This window comes from Seriola lalandi, unplaced genomic scaffold, assembly GCF_002814215.2.
Source record: "Seriola lalandi dorsalis isolate HSWRI2012SDOR001 ecotype SW California unplaced genomic scaffold, Sedor1 jcf7180002054893, whole genome shotgun sequence".
In the NCBI taxonomy this organism is placed as follows: Eukaryota; Metazoa; Chordata; class Actinopteri; order Carangiformes; family Carangidae; genus Seriola; species Seriola lalandi.
In genome coordinates, this window is record NW_019525445.1 from 2,725,852 (window position 1) to 2,745,818 (window position 19,967).

A 19,967-nucleotide genomic window follows, 5' to 3' on the forward strand; every position below is an offset into this window, starting at 1 on the left:
AGCAGTGGTTTTGTTTGAGCGACAAAACCATCCCACCCACCACCCGCTGCACTAAGTTGGCTGTGGTATCCGAAGTTAACCGATCTTTAAAGGCACAATCCGTGATCCAAATGTAGATGAAACCAAAACACTGGAAGTCTACAGACACTCCCAGCAGGATTAACTGGCCTTTTGCTACAGTTCGCTCTGTAATATAATGCCACACAAAAGGAAAACGTGTCATAATTGTTTTTTTTATTTGTTTTGTAGTAGTATCGCGGTAAAACTGGCGTAAAGTTTTTATTTTGCACAGATGAGAAACAAAAGGCTGATTTTCAGACCTGCGCACGCTTTTAAATATTTGTATCATTTGGATGGTCAAAAATAGTGGGCGTAAGAAATTTATAGGTTCTTCAGTTTCAGTGGAGAAAATGCACTTGTCAGCTTCAGAATTTATAATCATGAGCTGAAAAACTTCGGACTTGAAGTGATTAAACACAATACCAAACAGATTAGGGTAAGTGAGATAACACATTCATTTATTGCCTATTAGAATTCTGTGAAGAAAACTTGCCTAAAGGTCGCCCCCTAAAAAAAAATCAAAACAAAATTGGTTGGGTGAAGGGTGAAGTAGCCATGACATATCTATCATACTATGTGTGTTTACAATTTCCTTTTTTCATCTCTTTAAAGCAAATGTAAAAGCATGGGAACAACATCCAAGTTCTAGTGAAAAGTAAATATAAATCAGATCAAATTTGGTTGTGTACTCTCCTGTGAACTTGTACTGGCATCTCTATGCAGGCATGTTTTGAAGCTCCAGCTGGGGACATGAGGAAACTTGATTTTATCCAGACAGCTATATCAAAAGTCAAAGCACAAACTAAGTCCATCGTTAGAGGGCGAGCGAGAGAGTCATTGCAGCAGACACGGTCTCCCTCCCCTTCACTACCATAAAAACAGTTTTCAACATTTCTTATTTTCTACTTGCCACACAGGCCTCAGATTCCCTCTGGACCTTTTCTATCTCTGCAATGACAACTGTGACACATCTTTGATCCAAGTTCAGAAGTGGAAAGTACAAAATATATATTGATATTATCTCAGGATAAACGTATTTATTTATGATACAAGACAAAACATTAAAACAAGTCCTAGGTACACCCACACAAAGCAGTAAAAACAAACAAAGAAAATACCAGACACTAACCCTTGACATTTAGATGCATGCGCAGATGGCATTCATGTGATCTCTCACATGTCACGTGCAGGAAATCCCTTTTGCTCACACCCAATTAAGCCTTTAACTGTGTAAACCATGACCTCCTCAGTTGATGGGAATCTTTTACATATGCCATGGAAGCCCAGGCTAATGATTATACAGACTTTCAGCTTTATGGTGAAACTGAGGAATGTGCTATCTCCTGCAATGTGTGCAAAGGAAATTAAGCAATCTGTTATTTATGACCATATACCTTTTAACTCTATTTACCGCATTCAGTAAAAGAAAATAACAGCTTTAATAATAGATTCATATGCAGATAGTAATAGTGTATATATCATTTAAAATATATGTGCAGAGTTTTGGGAGACACTTTTATATATGTATGTATGCTGTTTTATGTATGTATGTGGTAAATTAAATCATTTTAGAGCTAAACTGCTGTTCAGTTGCCATGTGATTTTCATTATATGGTTAGAATAAATAATTTAAGCTAATTATCCACTCATGAGAAACATGGTTCAGATACAGCATGTGAGCATCTTTATTTTTGTTTGCACCACAGAACCGGAATCAGGCAGTCGCATCTTTTCACACTTTCGTGGGAGTAGATCATTCAGTCTGTGGACTTTTGATTAGTTGTTTTTGAAAGGCAGTGGGTGTCGTCAGTGACCACATATGACAATGATCTAATCTTGTCACATGTTAAATGTCCTTAATCACCACTGTGTGTGGAGACACCTTATCACAGCCTTGCAAATGGATGCATCCTGTTGCTCAGCTGAAAGATCTCTGATTATCTTCATGAAAGGATCTTCATGTAGGTGCTGATGAAACTGATTGATAGTATCATCAAGTGCGTAGTAGTAAAGGGGAATAATGGAACCAAGTGCCGCAACATGAAGAGGGCCCTCAAAAAGCCTGACATTAGAAGTTTCCTTTTACCTACAATTTTTTAAATGTTACATTACTTGCATTATAAATTGGTAGAATTAATAGTCTGTCAGACTATTTTGGTATCTAAAACAATTTTAGAGCCTCTGGGGGGGGGGCCCTCTCTTCTTGTTTGTTTCCACAGGTTATTGCAGATGCTGAGGACTAAGGGCAAAGATAAAATTCAAACATGAAATTAAGACAAAATTAAAAGCTGACCAAAAGAGAAAAAGAAAGAAAAAACAGACAGAAAACAGTCAGTGGGAAAACAACTGAAAATTTGACTGTGAAGTTTGGTTCTGATGTCTATGTTGCAGTAGACTGGGCTAGCACTTGTTAGAAACTAATTCACCTAATTCACCTCAATACTGCGAGCTATACTGTTCCAGTGAAATCTTATCCAATTGTTTTTTATTGTGAAATACAGCAATCCTCTCTCAGTGTAGGAGGAGTGATGGCTTTCCACCTTTGCCTTGTTCTCAAGGACTAATGAAGAACAAATGTGACAGAAATAATGTTCAAACACATCAGAGTAAAAGCTTTACTCAGTAATTATTGTACGCTGAGAAAAGAAGACTGAAACATGATGATCCTCCAGTCTGCATGTCAAAGTTTCCTTAGGAAATATACAGAATTCCAAATTGCACCCGATGTGTCATCAGAGTGCGAGTGTGTGAGTGAGTGAAAAAGCGCTGTATGTTTAGAAAAAAAAAAGAGATCTGTGAATGTGGCTTTTGTGCAGCACTTCTGAGTGGTCAAAAACAGCCCATTAACCATTTGCAGTTCATTCACATTAGATCAAAATCTATAGTTGATTCAGGAAATACTCATGTGATTATCAGTATACACAATAAGCATGCAGGGAACATGTTTAAGCAACAGACTAAAAATGCATTACTGTAAAATTAAATGTAGTTTTTTGTATTTGCCACACTCTAGCAGTTTATTCCAAATATAAGTAAATTAACATATTTATTATACAATTTCAAGCCAACATAGAGATTTGTTATAATTTCTGCTTGACTCTGCAGTGAGGCTTAAAAATAGTCCAGTGGGAGTCTTAATGCTACTTAGCAACATTTAGAGTACAGGCACGTGCACTTCTTTGGGGTATTTAAAAGTGTGGAATGTTGTTTAGAGAAAATACCACTTTGACCACAGTGGTGCGGGGGCTGGGTGGGTAGACTGGCCACTCTGAAGCTTTTGATCATTTCACTTTTAGAAAATCTAATCAGCGGGTGAGAGATGTCTCATTCACTAATCTCAGATAAATAGTTTTCCTGTCTGCTCATAAACTGAGACGGTGTATCCAGCAGTCTGACTGGGAGGAATTCCGGGATGAAAAAGTTGTCCCATAGAAAGGAGGTTTAATGCTCTCAGGACTAGAAACAGAAGTTTTTGAATTGTGACTCCGTCCCGCTGAGGGACCAGCTCACTCTGCCCCACAGAGAGCTCAACCCCACCACTCTGGTACTAAGCTGAAGACTTTAAGAGGGATACAACGTCTCATAGTCTGAGGAATTTCAGAGGACTTTTTTCTCCCTCAAGAGCAGGGAGGTATTTTTTTTTTTTATAAAGAATGGGAGACTATGATGAAGACACTGCATTCCTCGGACAGACTGGTCCTTACTTCTGGACCACATTCTTCCTCCTAAACACGGTTTTTGTCTCAACTGGATTCAACGGGCTTTACATCGTCTTTGTTGGAGCGGCTCCGAAACACCACTGTCTCATTCCAGACGTCAACTTGACTGAGGAGTGGAGAAATGCCATCATTCCCTTTACGATAGTGGATGGTGAAGAGGTGCAGAGCCAGTGCAGCAGATACAGGCTGGATGTGGTTAGAAACCTCTCTGCTGAAGGATTCATTCCTGGAAGGGATGTCAACCTCACTAACCTGGAGCAAGAGGGATGTTTAAATGGATGGAACTACAGCAAAGAAATCTACCAGTCCAACATTGTCACTGAGGTTAGTATGAATGTGTGTGTGTTTTCTGTATAAGATGTTAGTGATGAAAGTTGTCAGTTGCCTATGTTCTTTTTTTTTTGTTTGTTTGAAATATGTATGTAATTTGCGTCTTTTCACAGTGGGATCTTGTTTGTGACAACCAGTGGAAAGTTCCCTTTGCATCATCAACTCTGTTTGTTGGATACCTTGTTGGATCGTTGATCTCAGGACAGCTCTCTGACAGGTATTTCATCCTTAATCATCTGTGAGATTCCACTAAATGAACTCTATATTATTATATTCCAAAATGAAACTTGCTACATATGTGTGTTTATTTTATCTCATCATTGAAGAAATTCTGGTCAAAATTGAAGTCTTAAGAAAATGCTCATAGAAATAGAAAATTAATAGCTGTCTTATATGTGGATTGGGTTTTACAAAGTGAGGATAGCACACTGTAGTGAATGAGACAGGAGACTTGGACTTGATTAGTTGTCATTATTGTAACAACAGCCCCATCTACTGTTGAAGTTGACATTTTCTCCAAGAGAGGGCTTGTTTCCACTAAGCTAAGAAGTCTCCTCCACTGAAATCATTGCCATTGCCATTCTGACAGTGACGGTACACAAATATGAAAATGCTCTTGTCCTTAGGGAGCGGTCTGGAAGGACAGAAAGACATTCAGACAGGATTAGTTTACCACAAGAGGCTCCACAACCTGAGAGCAAATTGGTGAAACAATAATGGTGGTGGATGATGCTAAAAATCTTTAGCCAGAGGATAAGAATTCTTTGGACGTCTTCTAAATCCATCCATCCATTAGCTATACTGCTTGTCCTTGGAGGCTTGTGGGGGGGCTGGAGCCAGTCCTTCTTCTAAATGTCCTCTAAAATGATTGTTAATAAGAAAAGTTTGAAACTGTTGCCACACAATCACGTCCTTACCAGGACTGCAGCTGCTTTTAGTAATAGTAATTCGTTTGGATTTAAAATTTAATTGTGCCTAAATACTTGTTTAATTTCCTAGTTACAAGACTGTGATTTATTTCAGCAATGTCTTGGATTGCACTGGTTTTGCTTCCTGTCAATAGAAACCACATGCACATTACCTTGATCTGGAAGACAAGCAGCTGTTAGACGTTAGTGTAGGGTTGTTGAACCTGACAGGTGTGATTTTGTCGGGGTCTTGTGAGTCTTTGTGGAGTTTTTGATATTAGTTGTTTTAAGAGTTCAGCTCTGACGGACTTCAGTGTCCTGTAGCTTGAGTTGTAAAAAAGCATGCAGCTCAGGACACAGCGGTGAGGAACACTTTGCAGCTGTGAAAACTCTGCACTCAATGGATGGGAAATGGGGGAGGCTAAGGGTGAGGGGCTTTGAGGTTTGTAGAGCTTTTTGATTATTGTGTCACATTAGGATTTTAAGCATTACAATAAAGCTATTAAAGAGTATCACTGCATGTTGCCATCAGTTCAGGAGAGTACTGCTCATTTAGTCTCTCCTAACATTCCCTCTTTGAGGGGTCAAGCGACATATCCATCTGTAGTGTTTAGAGAGAATAGTGGAAAGGTCAAGGTCACAGTGTCTTGTGAGGGCATTATACAAGGAAACAATACATGCAACTTGTCTTTAGTGGGGAGCTGCATGGACACCGTTACTGTCACACAGAACCTTTCAGAGCAACATTTGCACTGCATGGTAGATGTTGGAGGACATCATTGAGTTTGCAGGTGTAAGTTCATGTTAAGCAAAAGGAGATTTTTGCTAGCCTTTATATGATCAATTGATCAACTTACTGTAAAGAACAGTCCTCCGCTTGACCATAAAAAAAAAAACTCCAAACATGTCACCGCCATCATAGTTTCTGTCTGTGAATCACTGTCAATGATGCATTTTTTTTTCCATTCAGATTTGGGAGGAAGAAGGTTGTTTTCATCTCTCTTGCTGCCCAGTGTGTCTCGGTCCTGCTTCAGTCCTTCTCTCATTCATGGAGAATGTTCTGTATCATGTTCCTCTTTGTTGGAGCCTCCCAGATATCCATCTATATATCGGCATTTGTACTAGGTATGAATTGTAAAATACTCCTCACCCTGTGTTTGGTTTTGTCAGCTGCACACAAACAGATGATTAATGTGACTTTTTTTTTTTTGTCTTGGACAGGAACAGAGGTGTTGAGCAAGACTATGCGAGTGCTGTTCACAACTCTCGGGGCCTTTCTTTTTTATTGCATTGGGTATATGACACTACCCTGGATTGCATATGGCATCAGAGAATGGAGGACACTGCTTGCTGTCCTGTCCGCGACTGCTGTGGTGTACATCCCTCTCTGGTGGTACGTTACGCATAATTCTTATCGATTTCTATATTTTATGCATGAATAGTGAGCATCCATAGTTTAACAGTAAACAAAATCCTCTGATTTTGCTGACCTATTGTGACTAACCTAAAAGTATTGTGCAGGTTTATCCCAGAGTCTCCTCGGTGGCTGATCACCCAGGGCAGAGTGAAAGAGGCCGAGGTCATAGTGAGATACGCTGCAAGGAAAAACAAAGTTGAAGCTCCGCCTGTCATTTTTAAAAAATCTGAGGTGAGGTTCACATATTGTTTTTAACAAGGAGTTTGTTCAAACGCTAAATAGAGTCTTTACGGAACAGAATAGATGTCATAATGGTTTCGAAAAAAAATGTTGGAATATGTCTGCAGAGACCACTTGGCAATGTTTTACTGATTTAGTTTTCCCTACCACCAGTGGGGTCACAGTTCATTGTTTTCTCCTATGCGCTGAAAGGAGGTTTCCTCTTCCAGTTCATGTATGCCTAGTCTGCCTAGTTTGAGTGAAAGCTGGTTCAAAGGTACAGTGAAGTATCTGACATTTCCCTGTCAAGTGACCACATATCAATACTCAAACGTGCTCTCACAGAGAAAAACATTATTCCTGTTTCTTAGAATTAGATTTTAAATGTATTTCTTGACCCTGAAACCATTTTCTTAGTATTTGGAATCAAACATAATTGTATAATTTCTGTTTATATCCGTTGTTTTGACCAAAGCCTAAGTTGAATCTGCTCATAACATATTTGAGATATTCTGTCTGCAATCTTGACAACATAACCTCATTAATTCTATTGTTTGCTTTGGTTTTAGCACCAGGCAATGCCTCCAAACAAGACATATACCATGCTTGATGTTCTGAAATCCAGGAACATCAGATGCATCACACTGATGTGTCTGCTTTTGTGGTGAGTGGTTGTGTTTTCTGAGTAGTGGTTGTTCACAGTCACCAAAACTATGTCAATCAGCGAAGATGAGACTATCTATTTAAATTAATAAATACCATTTTTCTTTTTCAGGATGGCCATAAACATCGGGTATTTTGGTTTATCCCTGAACACCTCCAACCTGAGTGGAAATCCCTTCATGAACTGTTTTTTATCAGCGACCACTGAGGTCCCTGCTTATGTTGTTTCTACTTGGCTGCTAAAGAAATGTCCAAGAAGAGTACTCCTGTCATCATTCCTTGCCATTGGAGGAGGAGTTCTTCTGCTCATCCAATTCATCCCTGACAGTAAGACCTTCTTTTTATGATGTAAAATGACAGTATGACAACGTAACAGACACCAACACTGATTTACATTCTAATTGCATATAATGCAGTAAAACATTTATGGACTCAGTGCTCACCACAGCTATTGGTGATGAGTGTTCTCATTTACATGGCAGTGTAATATTTATAAAGACAGTTGAGCAAAATTATAAAATAAATATTTTCATTATTCATTTTTTGAGAACTACAAATGAAACATCCAGTGTATTTATAGTGGAGGCACACATTTTAGAGACAGATATCCCAAAATTCCAGTAACACTAGTGGTAAGTTCGACATCCTTGTGACCTTCTTTTTCTGACCTCTTTCATTCTTTCTTAAGAAGGGCATAAGTTTAACCTGTGGCACAAATACAGCTGGTCACAGGGCTGGCAGGTTGTTTCCCAGAAGTAGGCTTTATGTAAGTGGGTGCTGGTTATGTAAATGTTACAGCTTAATAATAGATATGCAGGCTGTTTTGTAACACATGCTTAGTATCACTTTTGCTGTTGATTGTGTAATTCAGATCTGCACATGGACTGTATTCTTCGAAAGCAGTTTCCAAATCCACACTGGCAATCATTAAGTTTCAGAGTATATTTTAAAGCATGCGCAGTGTTCTGGAGGGCTGTATGTAATTAATATATAACATGAGCTTAGAGCTCACGTGACACTGGGTTCCAAATTCCAAATTTGTGTGATGAAGTAATCAGATCATGTTACTTGCCTAGTATTTAAAAGACTTTTGTCTTTTTTGTTTAAGTACCAAAGATAAGCATTTTAGTAAATTTGGAGAGTGTATTCAGAAATCACTCCAGATATCTCCTCTCTCACCTCTTCAGCCCTCCAGTCTGTTGCTCTGGCTCTGGAAATGACTGGGAAGTTTGGCTTCACCATGGCCTTCAGCATCGTCTACATCTACACCGCTGAGATTTACCCCACTGTACTCAGGAACGTAGGCATGGGAATGTGTTCTTCTGCTGCACGCATCGGCAGTATCACAGCTCCCTATGTCATCTATTTAGGTATGTAGAGGTTGAGCACAGTATCTCACAAATTTGCTGTATTGATATCCTCAATGTATCTAAAAGAACAATAAAGTCTGCATTGGGTTAAAATCAGTGATATGAAGAAACATAATGTTTTCTATATTCAAGTAACAGTTTTTTTCATTTTCTAATGTAGGATTTTTGCTTCTTCTTTGTTATTTACAGGTACCTATAATAAGGTTCTGCCTTACATCCTCATGGGAAGTCTCACAATTGCCTCTTCTGTCGTTAACTTCTTCCTTCCAGAGACTCTAAATAAAGATCTTCCAGAAACAGTGGAGCAGATGCAAGAATGTTTGGGGTTAGTGCAGTGCACTCAGTTTACTGTAGTTCATCTATTTTTCAGGTCACCATTAACACATTGTTACAGATTAGATAAACACACTAACTCAGTCACATAACGACTTAATGAACTGCTTAGATCTTACAATGGTTTGAGTGCTCGTCTTGGAAAGAGCTTAAAGAGCTGATTAAGTGATGATGCATTTCTTATTCTATTTTGTTAGCTCCATAGTAAAAAGAGGATACTATACACCTTAACGTTGACTATCTTCATACATAGAAAGATCAAAAATAAATATGTGATAACTTACAGCACAATAAAAGAAAAGAAGACAAATAGAAAATATAAATATGTCAATTGCCAATATGTTTCTATGCTATCTGTGTTACTCATTTGCCATTTTCAACATTCCTTTCTTTTGATGGTTACAGGTTGTGTAGTGGACCCAAAAAGAAGAAATATGCAGGAAGGGGGAACTCACCTATACAACATGAGGACAAATCTGATGTGCAAACACTTACTCCATAGAATGAGAGAAAGAGGCGGAGAGAGAGAGAGAAAGAATGAATCTGAAAATTAAACACATGTAGTGGGGAGGCAAAAGTCCATTTCCAAGAACCGTTGTTTTGTTTTGTTATTTTATTTTTTTGTTTTTGTCATTTTTTTTAATAACTATTATTTTTTTACTCAGTTGGTGCTTGTAATTCAAGAAATATTTTTTAGAAAAATGTACTTCTTTGATTTTTTTGTATGAACATTGAAATGCATATAAATCTGATTAGTCCCTAAGTTTTCATCACAAAATGAATGTAATTAAAAATGGAACATATGAACCCTTCCAAAACACAGCCTGAGTTGTTTTCATCTTTTAACAAAGATATTTTCATATTCCAATAGTTTTAACATTTTTGAAAGTGTATGAGAAAGTAACATCTCTCCCATAGAATAAAAGGTTTCAGCCAGCAGCTGGTTTTCTTAGTTTAGCCTACAAACAGGTGGAAACAGCTACACTGACTCTGTCCAACAGAAACTAAATCCAACCGCCAGCACCTCTAAAGCTCACTAACACTAGTCCATTACATACAATACAATTTACCTGATGTAAGATGGGAGAGGTGGACAAATGAATATAGATCTAAAAACTGCAGCCGGTATTCCAGCCTTGATGATTTGCAACCACTTAAAGCCTCCTCCACTCTGCACCGGTATGACAACCTTAAGTAACGTGACATGCCTGAAAGAGTCTATACACACAGGAATGAGCTTTGAAACTCGTGTCAGCTATGTTGAATTCAAACCAGAAATGAACAGTGTTTAACAGAGTTGGAAACAAGTGCTACTGTTAACAAAATGAAGGTATCTGTATAAATGTTGATGTTTCAAGCTTTATTTAATTATTTTTATGCCAAAGCTGCACTAATGACTGAAGCTGTTGTACAACAGGACTTTGGTCACCCCTCACAAATGAACACCTAAGGAAGTGAGTTCCAACTTTTTTATCTTTATAAACCAGCTGCAATAAACAAGTCAAATGTCACTATATGATATCGATAATGACAAGTTTCATTACTGTTTTACCTGATTGAAAATGATTAACTCCCTTTTCAAGGATTCCTTGACTGATGTTGCCTTACATTTTATATAATCAAAGCTTTTTCTTAATAGTTTAGTTTAATAGAAAATATCTAAATCATATATATTTCAAAGGATTTTATAGCACGTTAAACAATTATGCATGACCATTGGTCATGCATAAAGCTTTTTTGTTTTGTTGTTTTATTTTTTCACAGCACTGTATGTAACTAAGTAACCTCCCAGACCAGTGAGGCTGGCGTATAAAAGTAAAGCAGGAGAGCACACTCTCTTATGCCTTCCAGTATTGACAAAGTCTCTGCTTGAGTTTTATCTCCTCACTTTTTCTTTTTTCTTTTTTAAATATCAAGGGTTTTGGTGACATAATGGGCAATTTAAAAAATAGAGACTTTGACAGCATCACGTCTTTCCTTGGATCTTGGGGACCTTTTCAGCTAAGGATTTTTTTAGCACTGGCAGTCAGCATCCTCCCGAATGGTTTTATTGGCATCTACATAGTATTTGTAGGTGATACTCCACCTCATGAGTGCTATATCCCTGAAAACTATAGCATCAGTGAGACGTGGAGAAATGTGACAATTCCGTCGGAATCAGTTGATGGCATTACAAAGCGCAGCTCCTGCACAAGGCTTAACCTGGAAATTGTCAGGAACTACTCTGAAAATGAAATCATCCCATATGTGGATGTGAATGTGAGTGAAATTCCTTTGGAGAGTTGTCTGGATGGATGGACATACAGCAAAGCAATCTACCAGTCAACCATTGTCACTGAGGTGAGTGTTAAGTCATCAGTTACCTTCCCTTCAAAGATGTTTTTATGGTTTTCACATAGAAATTGTATTTAGTAACTTTTTTGTAACTATGCCTAGTTTTAAGGAGCTGAAATTTAATATAATTAACCAACACATGCCTGGAGGCAACTTAGTTTTGTCTATGAGATAATCAGCATAATCTAATAGTATTTTAATCAGTTCGCTGTGTTTACCTTTTTTCAGACAGACAGACAGACATTGACTTCACTGTAGTATGTTTGCAAAGTCCATAACTAAGCAAACTATAGTGCCTATGACAGCACTTTAGTTATAATAACACTAAGCAAGGTCAAAGGGTAAACATTCAAGTTAATAATACATACTTATTGCTTGTTTATTCTCAGTATTCTCTCATTAAATAATAATACAGAAAATAGTTTTAACTAAAAGAAAAAAGTTGTTAAGTAAAATTAGTCAAATAGCATTTCACAAAAAAAAACAACACAAAAACAAAAATAAAACAACATTTCTTAATATGAAACCCTATGTCTGTAATGACCAATTAACTTTGCTTGGTTAATATAATCAATTATTTCCTTCTCATTCTAACTGCCCTGACTGATTTCCCAGTGGGACTTGGTATGTGAGAATGGGTACAAGAGTCCGCTCACCACCTCTATCCATTACATTGGTGTGCTACTGGGAGCATTTTTCTCAGGCCAGATGTCTGACAGGTCTGTCCTGTACACAATTTGTTTTTTCAACAAAATGATCCAATGTTGCTGTTAAAAAAAACATGTAATTTTTTCATCACTAAACTACCATTCCTATACAGGTATGGAAGGAAGCCAGCACTCTTTATCATGATGGTTCTTCAAACTGTGGCAATCACAGCACAGATATTCTCTCCAAGCTGGGAAATCTTCACCTTAATTTTCTTCTTTGCGGGTGCTGGGGGATTCTCCAACTATATCATTGCATTTGTGCTGGGTATGTTGTCCATTAAGGATGCACTTAATGTTGTAAAGGGTAAATCAATAATCCTGCTCTGAGAAGCGCTGTTTGAAAACATTTTAACTTATAGGCACATGTCCATACTAAGGGCCAGCATCAGCGATTTTATTGAAGATAATCTGGATGACATCACACATTTCCCAAAATGCTGTTTGCTAATACAAATTAGTTGCATATTATCTTGATTTCTAAGAATCTTCCAAATTGAAAAGTTATATTCTCTTGCTCTTGGTTGATGGTCCCACATGAAATTTGCTTTAAATCAAAATGACAGGCAATAAACACATTTGAGTGTCAGGTTTATTTTTGCCAAATTCTCCTTTCATTTATTACACCCACAGGTACAGAAATTCTAAGCCCAAAAGCCCGAGTGGTCTTCTGCTCGCTTGGGGTTTTTATGGCTTCAGCTGTGGGGTACATGGTAATGCCTGCAGTGGCCTACTTCCTCCGTGATTGGCGGATGCTGCTGATTCCCATGGCAGCCTGTGGCCTGATCTACATCCCACTGTGGTGGTGAGAATATTCACATATTGTGTTTGATAGGTGGTGTCCCTCAGTAAGGTCGGCCAATATACAGTGATACTGATAAGATTCCTGCTTAGCTTTAACAAACCAATCCCATTAAAGTGCCAATCAAGGGGGTATCACATTAGAGAGCTGCTTGGCTGAATGATGTTTATTCAGTGTAAAGATTAAAGTTTGGTTAAGATGGGGTGAGGGCTGCAGACAATAAATACTGTGAGTAATCAACTAATAAAATCAACCAGTTGGTTTGCTTTTTGACTATTGTGATGATGTACAAGAAATAAGTATACTGCAAAGGAACTTGCAAGTAGGAACCTCACAGACTTCCAGTGCCCGATTGCACAAGAAAGTAACGAAACAAAAAACAAGGAGGTGGCGGAAGCTTGGTCATGTCTATTTGCGCTCGGTCACTTAAGAAGAATAAGTTAACACAATTAAGTCATAACTGAAAATCATACCATGGGAGTTTCTATTTTAGTTGCACTCTTTAGCAATGTGTCATCCGCTGTATGAAAGACAATGACGTCGCCCTTAGAAAATCTTGGAGAAGCGGCTCTGCACTGCTCCTTGTCAGAAGTGAAGCAGAATGCATTTGCCAAAACCAATCAGTTAACCATGATAATGGAACGCTTGTCTCTTGTAAAAACAAATCATACTGTTTTAAAATGCTTCCTGTATAGTATAAATCTCACCTTTGTGGGGCTTGTCTAGGTTTCAGTGTGGAATGAGCTCCTTGCTGCCCCCTAGAGGGGAGGTGCAGGAAGGAAATCCCTACTAGGACTGCAGGTTCGACCATGTGCAGTTACACGCTGTGCAAAGATGATATGATTGCTTTGGTGACTGCACATCTGGTTAACTTTCCCACTGCCAATATTCACTCGTATCCCAAATGCAGTGGATGAGAGAGTCCCAAATGGGGGCCAGTAGTTCGGTGATCTATAAAATTAGATGGTGTACACAGCAAATATGATGCTTTCGTCTGTATCATTGTATCTCTACGTTTCAACTCTCCAGGTTAATCCCAGAGTCTCCTCGCTGGCTGCTTGCTCGGGGACGTGTCAAGGAGGCTGAGGCCATACTGAGAAATGCTGCCAAGGAAAATAACATAGAGCCTCCAGAGCCCATTTTTACACAAGCTGAGGTGAGTTTATGATTTAAGTTTAAACATGTGATACACATTAATTATATGTGCCTCAGAGATCTTAAAATGCAATGTAATGTATTGTTTTTATTGTTTAAAGCATTGTTCCTGTCATCTCTTGCTCAGTGTTGCATTTCAGCTCAGCATGTTTTGTTGAGTGACTCATTACACCACATACTGTCTTAAGAGTCTGTATAGGTATACGAATAATCCAACTCTACAATATCATGCTATGTCTCTGCGTGGCAGGGCTCATGTTTCCTTTCCACATATTGCGGATTGAATTGTTCATTGTTGGAACCTTTCCTTCTTGTTTTCCCAGGTTGAAGATGCATTGGCTGCTAAAGATAAGAAATACAACATTTTGGTCATCCTGCGCAGCTGCAATATCTTCTGTATTACGTTACTGTGTTCAATTCTGTGGTATGTCTACGATTTCCTCCTACATTACATAAACCATAAGACAGTAAAACCTTCATTCACAGGCCATGCTCAAATGAAAATCAAAAAGTGTAGGATATACAAGATAATTCTTACATTGGCTTTTGGTTTCGCATTTTGTGTCTCCAGATCTCAATTTCAATTACAATTTACTGTTCTGAATGTCTCTGCAGGATCGTCATCACCATCAGTTACTATGCTTTGATCCTCAACACTTCAAACCTGCATGGAGATCCTTACTTCAACTGCTTCCTTTCTGCTTTGACTGAGGTGCCGGCTTACATAATTGCCTTGTTACTGCTCCAGCACTGCTCCAGGCACTTCTGCCAGTGCTCTTCACTCTTCTTCGGAGGCGTTATGATCCTCTGTGTTCACCTCATTCCAATAGGTAATGCTCAGATTTTTAGCTCCTCAAGCAGGTTGGCGAGTAATTGAACTTTAAAATCAGTAGTCAACACAGGTGGGCAAATAAGTTAACATCATCATCGATATACTAATAAAATACAGTCAGATTTTGTCACCAAAAATGTAAGAACCACATAAAGTCCTTGCACACGCAGTTATTCTGGTTGGTTAGATTGAAATTGGGTGGAAGTATGCAAGACTTCACCTAACTCCATGCACTAATAAACCGAGAAAGGTCTGATTCGTTGCTAACAGATGCAACAAACTAACAGGAGAGTGAGGAAGATGTCAGCTAATGTCAGCATATGAACTTGTTCACAATTACAGCTCATAATGGCTGATGGCAATGTCATTAGTATTGCAGTTGTTTGGCTTGGTGGTTTTCTTGGTACTCAGCAAACTTGAGGTTTTAAAGCCGCACCTCTTACAACTGAAACTAAATCAGGTCCCCGATCTGTTTGAGGTACCACAGAAACCTAACCTCTAAATTGGTGAATTAAAATCAAGTGTAGACGAGGATTCATGTGGCACATGGAGAGTTTGAGAATTTTACTAGAAGTTTATCTGCAACAAAACATGTATACAAACAAAGTCAAGCAGACATTCTACATTAAAAAAAAAAACAGACAGAAGAAAACCTATCCATATATACTGACATTTGGAGGGTGCATCTGTTGGTTTGCTTGGGCCGCCTGGTTTCCATGCAAAGAAGGATTATATTTTTAATTTATGTATTATGCTCAGTCTCCTCCTCTCCCTTCCTGGGCAACACTAGGTCACGATGACCCAGCCAAGTTGTTGACACTAAACTGAGAGGTTTGACATAAGATAAGGTAAGATAAGATAAGATATTTCTTTATTAATCCCACAGTGGGGAAATTTGCAGGGTCACAACATCAAAGTGAACAGTACAAACAAAGAAAAACAGATTGCCAAATGACTGGAAACAAATACTTAAGATTAGATAAATAATAAAATAAAAATATATAATATCATATGTGCAATTAAATACTAACCATACAAGATACAAAATAGAAAAAGTAGCAGCAGATCACTTGTATTGCACATGGTAGTCTTTGGTGTGTGAGGTCAATGAGTGCAGTGTTTGTCGTAAAGTCTGACAGCATCAGGAAGGATAGACCTGCGGTATCTCTCCTTCACACACTGTGGGTGCAGCAGCCTGTCACTGAAGGAGCGGCTCAGTGCTGTCAGAGTGTCCTGCACGGGGTGAGAGATCCCAGAACAGAGCTGGCCCTCTTGATCAGTCTGTTCAGCCCAGTAGTATCATGTATGTCATAGTATTATGTTTTTTCAAAACCTCGCTCATTCTGTTGCACTTAAAGTATCTCAGCAGACCCACTTGCTTGCCACATAGCTTAGTTTTAACAAATTCAAACAAACTGAAATAAACTACATTGTTTAGCCATCACCAGAAGGCCTGACCGCTGTTGGAAGAGAAGAACCCCCATATGTCACATGTGCTTAGTCCAGTCCAGTTACATAGCTGTCATTTTGGAACTATGTATTATGAGTATGTATTATAGGTGATAACATAGTCTTATCTTCCACCTGCCGGCTAAGGACATCAGAGTGTGTGAGTGCGACAGGATGCACATTGCCTGCAAATGTCTAGCCATGATCAAAGAGCTCAGTTTTAGTATCCACTTTTATTGTATTTTTTGTTCTCCACCTAGTTTCCTGTTTTCCCAAAGTTTTTCCTGTTTTTACACACTCACAGACTCTCTCCTCAGTTGGGCTAGTGGGGGCATCTAAAAACGTACACGATATGACACATTGAGTATGAGGTTATATAGTTACACAGTTCCCATCGATACAGAATACAATGAACATCAGAGTACATATGTAATTTCTCAGAAGAAACCATTTACATCTACAACCAATGAATTTTTCTCCCACATTTGTCATAAACCAAAGCTTTGGACAAATAAATATTTTCATCCGATGATGGCACTAGAGGAAAAATTTAGGGGATCACCAAAGTTATCATAGTTCATACTGTGACAGAGATAAATGAGCTTCCATTAGATGCTGAGATATTCAGTTCAAACCACAAATGTGAACCTCATGGTGGTGCTACATGAAAAGGGGATCACCGGAATCCTTAGGATTCATCCTGGAAGCCATGAATGTCTGTATAATATTTCATGACAATGATATATTATATAATTTAGCCGTCACCGAAGTGGTAGACTGATCGACTGACCTATCAGGGTTGCCACTAGCATAGCTAAAAAACATATTAAGCGAACTGGAGGAAAAACTCCTTTATTGGACTTCAGTATTTGCTGTAATTAAAGTTATTATCATTTCTTAATTTCCTTAGATTTACCAGGTGTGGCTGTGTTTCTTGAGATGCTGGGGAAGTTTGGCATCACATCTGCATTTTGTGTGGTGTATGCCGTCACATCCGAGCTCTTCCCAACGGTTATTAGAAATTCAGCAATGGGGTGTTGCTCCATGGCTGCTCGTATTGGAACCATCATCTCCCCCTTTATCCTTTACCTAGGTAAGTACATTTAGTTTTTGTATTTTTAGCATTTAGTCAACACTACTAGCAATAGCCTAGCAGTGTTTTATTATTTCTGGAGTATGGAGCTGCAGTGATTGGTTAGTCAATCACTGCAATTAATCAACAAAATTAATCAACAATCATCATAGATCAATCACTTAATCATTGCAGTCATTTTTCAAGTAAAAATGCCAAATGTTCTCTGGTTTCAGCTTCTCACATGTGAGAGTTTGATGTTTGTCTTTGTCATATATGACAGTAAATTGAATATCTCAAGATTTTAAACTCATGGTCACATATAGACTAAATGATTATTAATCAAGAAACTTATTTGCAGCTTAAGTCAGTAAGAAATCCCTAGGTAAAATCTCTTGCATTAATCTCTATTTAGTTTCCCACAAACTAGCTAGGTTTCTTATTTCTGTCAACAATCACTGTACAGGAAGTAGGAAATAAAGGGTTTTTTTTTATCAGAGGTGCACCTCCAGATGTTAAATTCCTCTGCCTTTCTCATGGTGTTCTTTTCTTTCTTTGCAGGACAATACATCAAGGATCTTCCATACATGCTGATGGGTGGTTTAGCCATTGGCGGTGCCCTCTCATGTCTCCTGCTGCCAGAAACTTTTGGGAACCCCTTGCCAGAGACCATGTCACAAATGCCACAGATTTGCAGGTGAGTTTACACACTGAACATACTGTACATTTATTGGCCACGGCCTTTCACTAATTACACAGATGGAGCAACTGTAGAGGTCACAGCTTTACCTTTGACTCAGCTTTCAACTACTGACAGTTCAAATTTTAACAAATTGCTTCAGTGACACATCCCGAGTCTTCTTACACTACTATATGATATTTTTGACATTATATTCCCGATTATTATTGGTTATATTGGTTATATATTATTGTATGATGATTTACATGGCTTGGTTTAACTTTACAACAGAGGGCAGACACAAAATTGATATAGTTACTATTTCACTTTCTTATTTCTTATTTCTCTTTTTATGTTACAGTGTCTCATGTTACAGTTACTGGTACTTTGTAAACTCTTTCATAAAAAAACATTTAATCACTGATTATTGTGTTGCTCTCATATATGCGAGATGCCAAGTAGTTTCACATTGTCCCAAAGAAAGCTATGGTTGACCTGTAAGCTTGGATCTCACTCTTTACTTTCACACTGTTCTAAATATTATCTCAATGTTCAAACAGGAAAAGAGGAAAAAAAGCTAAGGAAGCTGAAAATGAGGAGAGCACGGCTGAATATCAGAGTAAAGAATCCAAGTTGTAATTAGTTTTTAGTTGTTTGATGATCACAGACTATAACAAGACTTCAAGTGACTTTTTTTTTTTCTCTGAAGCTGTTCGGTTCTACATATGTTTTTTTTTTTGGAAAAATGATAGATCGTTACTGTATTTGTAACTTACTTAACTTATTGTAAAGCATGTTGTAAATCATTTTTTATCAATGTATCAATAAATCAATCTCTAACTGCATACCCTGTGCCATGATACAGAAAATAGGAGACTCAGCATGTTTTTAATTGTATTGTGTGTCTTTGTATTTTTCAACTGAGGGACTTAAGTTTTATCTGTTAAATCATGTGAATTTTTCCAATATTATATAAATGATAAATAAATGATAATAAAGCACTACGTTTCAAATAAGGGTTTTTTTTGTAAACATGAATAATGAATGAATAATAACATCTGAATAAGATCAAATGGGACAGAATAGAATTTAGATTTATTTAGAATTTAGATATTTAACGACAGGAAAACAAGACAACCACATATATTCATAACTCTGATGCAATTGTATTAATTATATGAATCAGTATTTCAGCATGTTGCCATGTACAACATTGTCAATACTAGATAACCATTTTACATCCATCTACAAAAGATATTCCTATTAAAATGCAGAAGAAACATTTTTCATGTCCAAACAAAGGAGTTGTATTTTGTTGTATTTAGTACACATTTATTCCCAGTTTTAAGCGATAGTATTATTTGTTATACGCATCATCAAGCTGCATTTTTCTATATTATAAAAGAAGACTATAAAATGAAATGCTTAATAATGGAAACCTGCACGAATTAGCCTGTGCTGATTTCTTATTGCTATAAACATGCGGATTTATAACAGGTTGAAACTGCTTTTTAACATCTGTGTAGAGTCGCTTAATGCATCAAAGTCTAATATCATACACAGTGAAGATGAAACTGTTGATTCAAATCTGTAGCTTGTATACTTTCTTCAGCACTGAGACAGTGAACAAAATATGTAACCAAAACTTTGATCAAAAAGGTAAAACCTCTCTTCATAATATAAAAAGTACATATAATTCTTTGCAAAATGACAAAAACCGAAAAAACAGGGAAAAAAACAAACACTGGTTCCAACCGGTTCAACTTGCAGAGACAAGGCCTCAGGTGTTCCAGCAGTCTGTCCCTCTGCAGCAACAGCTGGATTCTCTCAGACATGCATGTGTGGGCATGTAGCAGTAAACTGTTTTTTTTATCAAAATGGGCTCAAAAGGTTCTTTGCATCATATCTACACATAAAG

The 19,967-nt window shown here is 37.8% G+C and overlaps 2 protein-coding genes across 2 annotated transcripts; both read left to right on the top strand.

Annotated features, from left to right (window-relative positions):
- The first annotated feature begins 142 nt into the window (after positions 1–142).
- On the top strand, positions 143–9,841 carry slc22a5 (solute carrier family 22 member 5). Its single transcript, XM_023429361.2, has 10 exons — positions 143–4,103; positions 4,223–4,326; positions 5,988–6,142; positions 6,239–6,410; positions 6,539–6,665; positions 7,223–7,317; positions 7,429–7,643; positions 8,504–8,686; positions 8,876–9,011; positions 9,425–9,841. Exons 1-10 carry the CDS (start codon positions 3,714–3,716, stop codon positions 9,519–9,521), a joined length of 1,674 nt encoding a protein of 557 aa, XP_023285129.1. The 5' UTR covers positions 143–3,713; the 3' UTR covers positions 9,522–9,841.
- Positions 9,842–10,840: 999 nt separating this feature from the next.
- On the top strand, positions 10,841–19,065 carry slc22a4 (solute carrier family 22 member 4). The gene is made up of 10 exons (XM_023429456.2): positions 10,841–11,359; positions 11,969–12,072; positions 12,174–12,328; positions 12,694–12,865; positions 13,892–14,018; positions 14,341–14,441; positions 14,633–14,847; positions 17,209–17,391; positions 17,932–18,067; positions 18,610–19,065. Exons 1-10 carry the CDS (start codon positions 10,952–10,954, stop codon positions 18,686–18,688), a joined length of 1,680 nt encoding a protein of 559 aa, XP_023285224.1. The 5' UTR covers positions 10,841–10,951; the 3' UTR covers positions 18,689–19,065.
- Positions 19,066–19,967: the final 902 nt, after the last annotated feature.